Here is a 1,359-nt window from a genome sequence, read left to right as displayed (position 1 = left end):
CACCCAGGCCCAGAATTCAGGCCCCATGACCAACTAAAAAAAAAAAAAAAAAAAGGAAGAGGGAAAAATCACCTGGTTAGGAGCCCCTGGGGAGCCAGGGAATCTGGAGATATTCTCATCCTGACCGGCACCCCTTCTTCCATGAACACATCATCATCGTCAGGAAGGGAGGGGAGCCGAGGAGACAAGCCACAGTTCTTTGAGACCCTCTGCTCACAGTGGACTGGGCTGTTCTGGGAAATTTCTCCAGCCTTTTTTGGGACCAAGAACCTGGAGGCAAGAAATGCACACTGACCACCCAGCAGGTGTTGTTGTTGTTGTTTGCCAGTCCTGGGGCTTGAACTCAGGACCTTTATACAGTCCCTGAACTGCTTTCACTCAAGGCTAGAGCACTCTACCACTTGAGCCACTTCTGGCTTTTTCTGTGTATGTGGTACTGAGGAATCGAACCCAGGGCTTCATGCATGCTAGACAAGCACTCTACCACTGAGCCACATCTCCAAACCCCACCATGCTGCACCATGGTATATAGTGGGGTGTGCAGTTTGGACGGAGTTCACGGGGTTCAAACCCAGAGTAGATAGAACTGTACGCTTAAGAGTTGCAAAAACATGCTTCTGCACCCAACTTTATCCCCAAAACTTCATCCCCTATCTCTTACCTGGAAAGCTGGGGTTGAAACAATGGTCTAGGGGGTTCTGTCTCTTGCGGGACAGCCTGGAAAGGTAAACGGTGGTGGACTGAGGTGTGAGGTCTCTCGGGTGCTCTCCACCTCCACATCCCCCCCCCCCCGCCTGCACCCACTTATCTTCCATACCTGAATGGTGATCATGGCTTCTCTAGAACCTTCCCAGGGATCCAAGACCTGGCCCGAAGCGCTCTGACTCCTCCTACTGGCGGGCCTAGAAGCTTCGTCAAACTTCACGGACTGGGAATCGAACTCCAGGGGATTCCAGGATTTGCACTCCACTCGCCCCCCACCACCATGCAACTCCGGGGATTCCGATTTCGCGGGGTCCGGGCGCGAGCCATCCTGAGCTGGCCCCACGCTGTCACCCTCAGCCACGCCAGCCAGCTCCCCCGACTCCGAGGGACCCCACCCCTGGCGCAGCTGCTGAGCCAGGCGCCCCCCGGCGGTGCCTGGCGGGGGAGCCGGGGAGCGCGGCAGCGGCGGCGCTGGGCGGAGCTCCGGGTCCCTCTCGTGGCCTCCTGAGAAGCTGGCAGATGCCGGGTAAGGTTGCCCGCGTGGCATCTGTGGGCCAAATCACAGCTGCCTGAGTTGTATGATCTCCTCCCTCTCCCCTCCCCTTTCCCCGCCCTTGGAAAGCCTGAGTCCCTGAGTCCCCATGCCTCTCACTC

General features: G+C 57.4%; 1 protein-coding gene across 1 annotated transcript; it reads right to left on the bottom strand.

Annotated features, from left to right (window-relative positions):
• Window positions 1-72: 72 nt before the first annotated feature.
• Window positions 73-1,252, bottom strand: LOC106002300 (protein Shroom1-like; the record flags this gene model as incomplete). Its single annotated transcript, XM_013037197.1, has 3 exons — window positions 818-1,252; window positions 662-717; window positions 73-270 (listed from the first exon to the last, which is right to left on the bottom strand). Coding segments are annotated over exons 1-3 (689 nt in total), but the record flags the coding sequence as incomplete, so codon positions are not given.
• Between the last annotated feature and the right edge of the window lie 107 nt (window positions 1,253-1,359).

Source organism: Dipodomys ordii, unplaced genomic scaffold, assembly GCF_000151885.1.
Source record: "Dipodomys ordii isolate 6190 unplaced genomic scaffold, Dord_2.0 Scaffold6895, whole genome shotgun sequence".
NCBI classification, from domain to species: domain Eukaryota; kingdom Metazoa; phylum Chordata; class Mammalia; order Rodentia; family Heteromyidae; genus Dipodomys; species Dipodomys ordii.
Note: the sequence above shows the minus strand (reverse complement) of the source record. Positions and strands in the feature narration are given on the sequence as shown.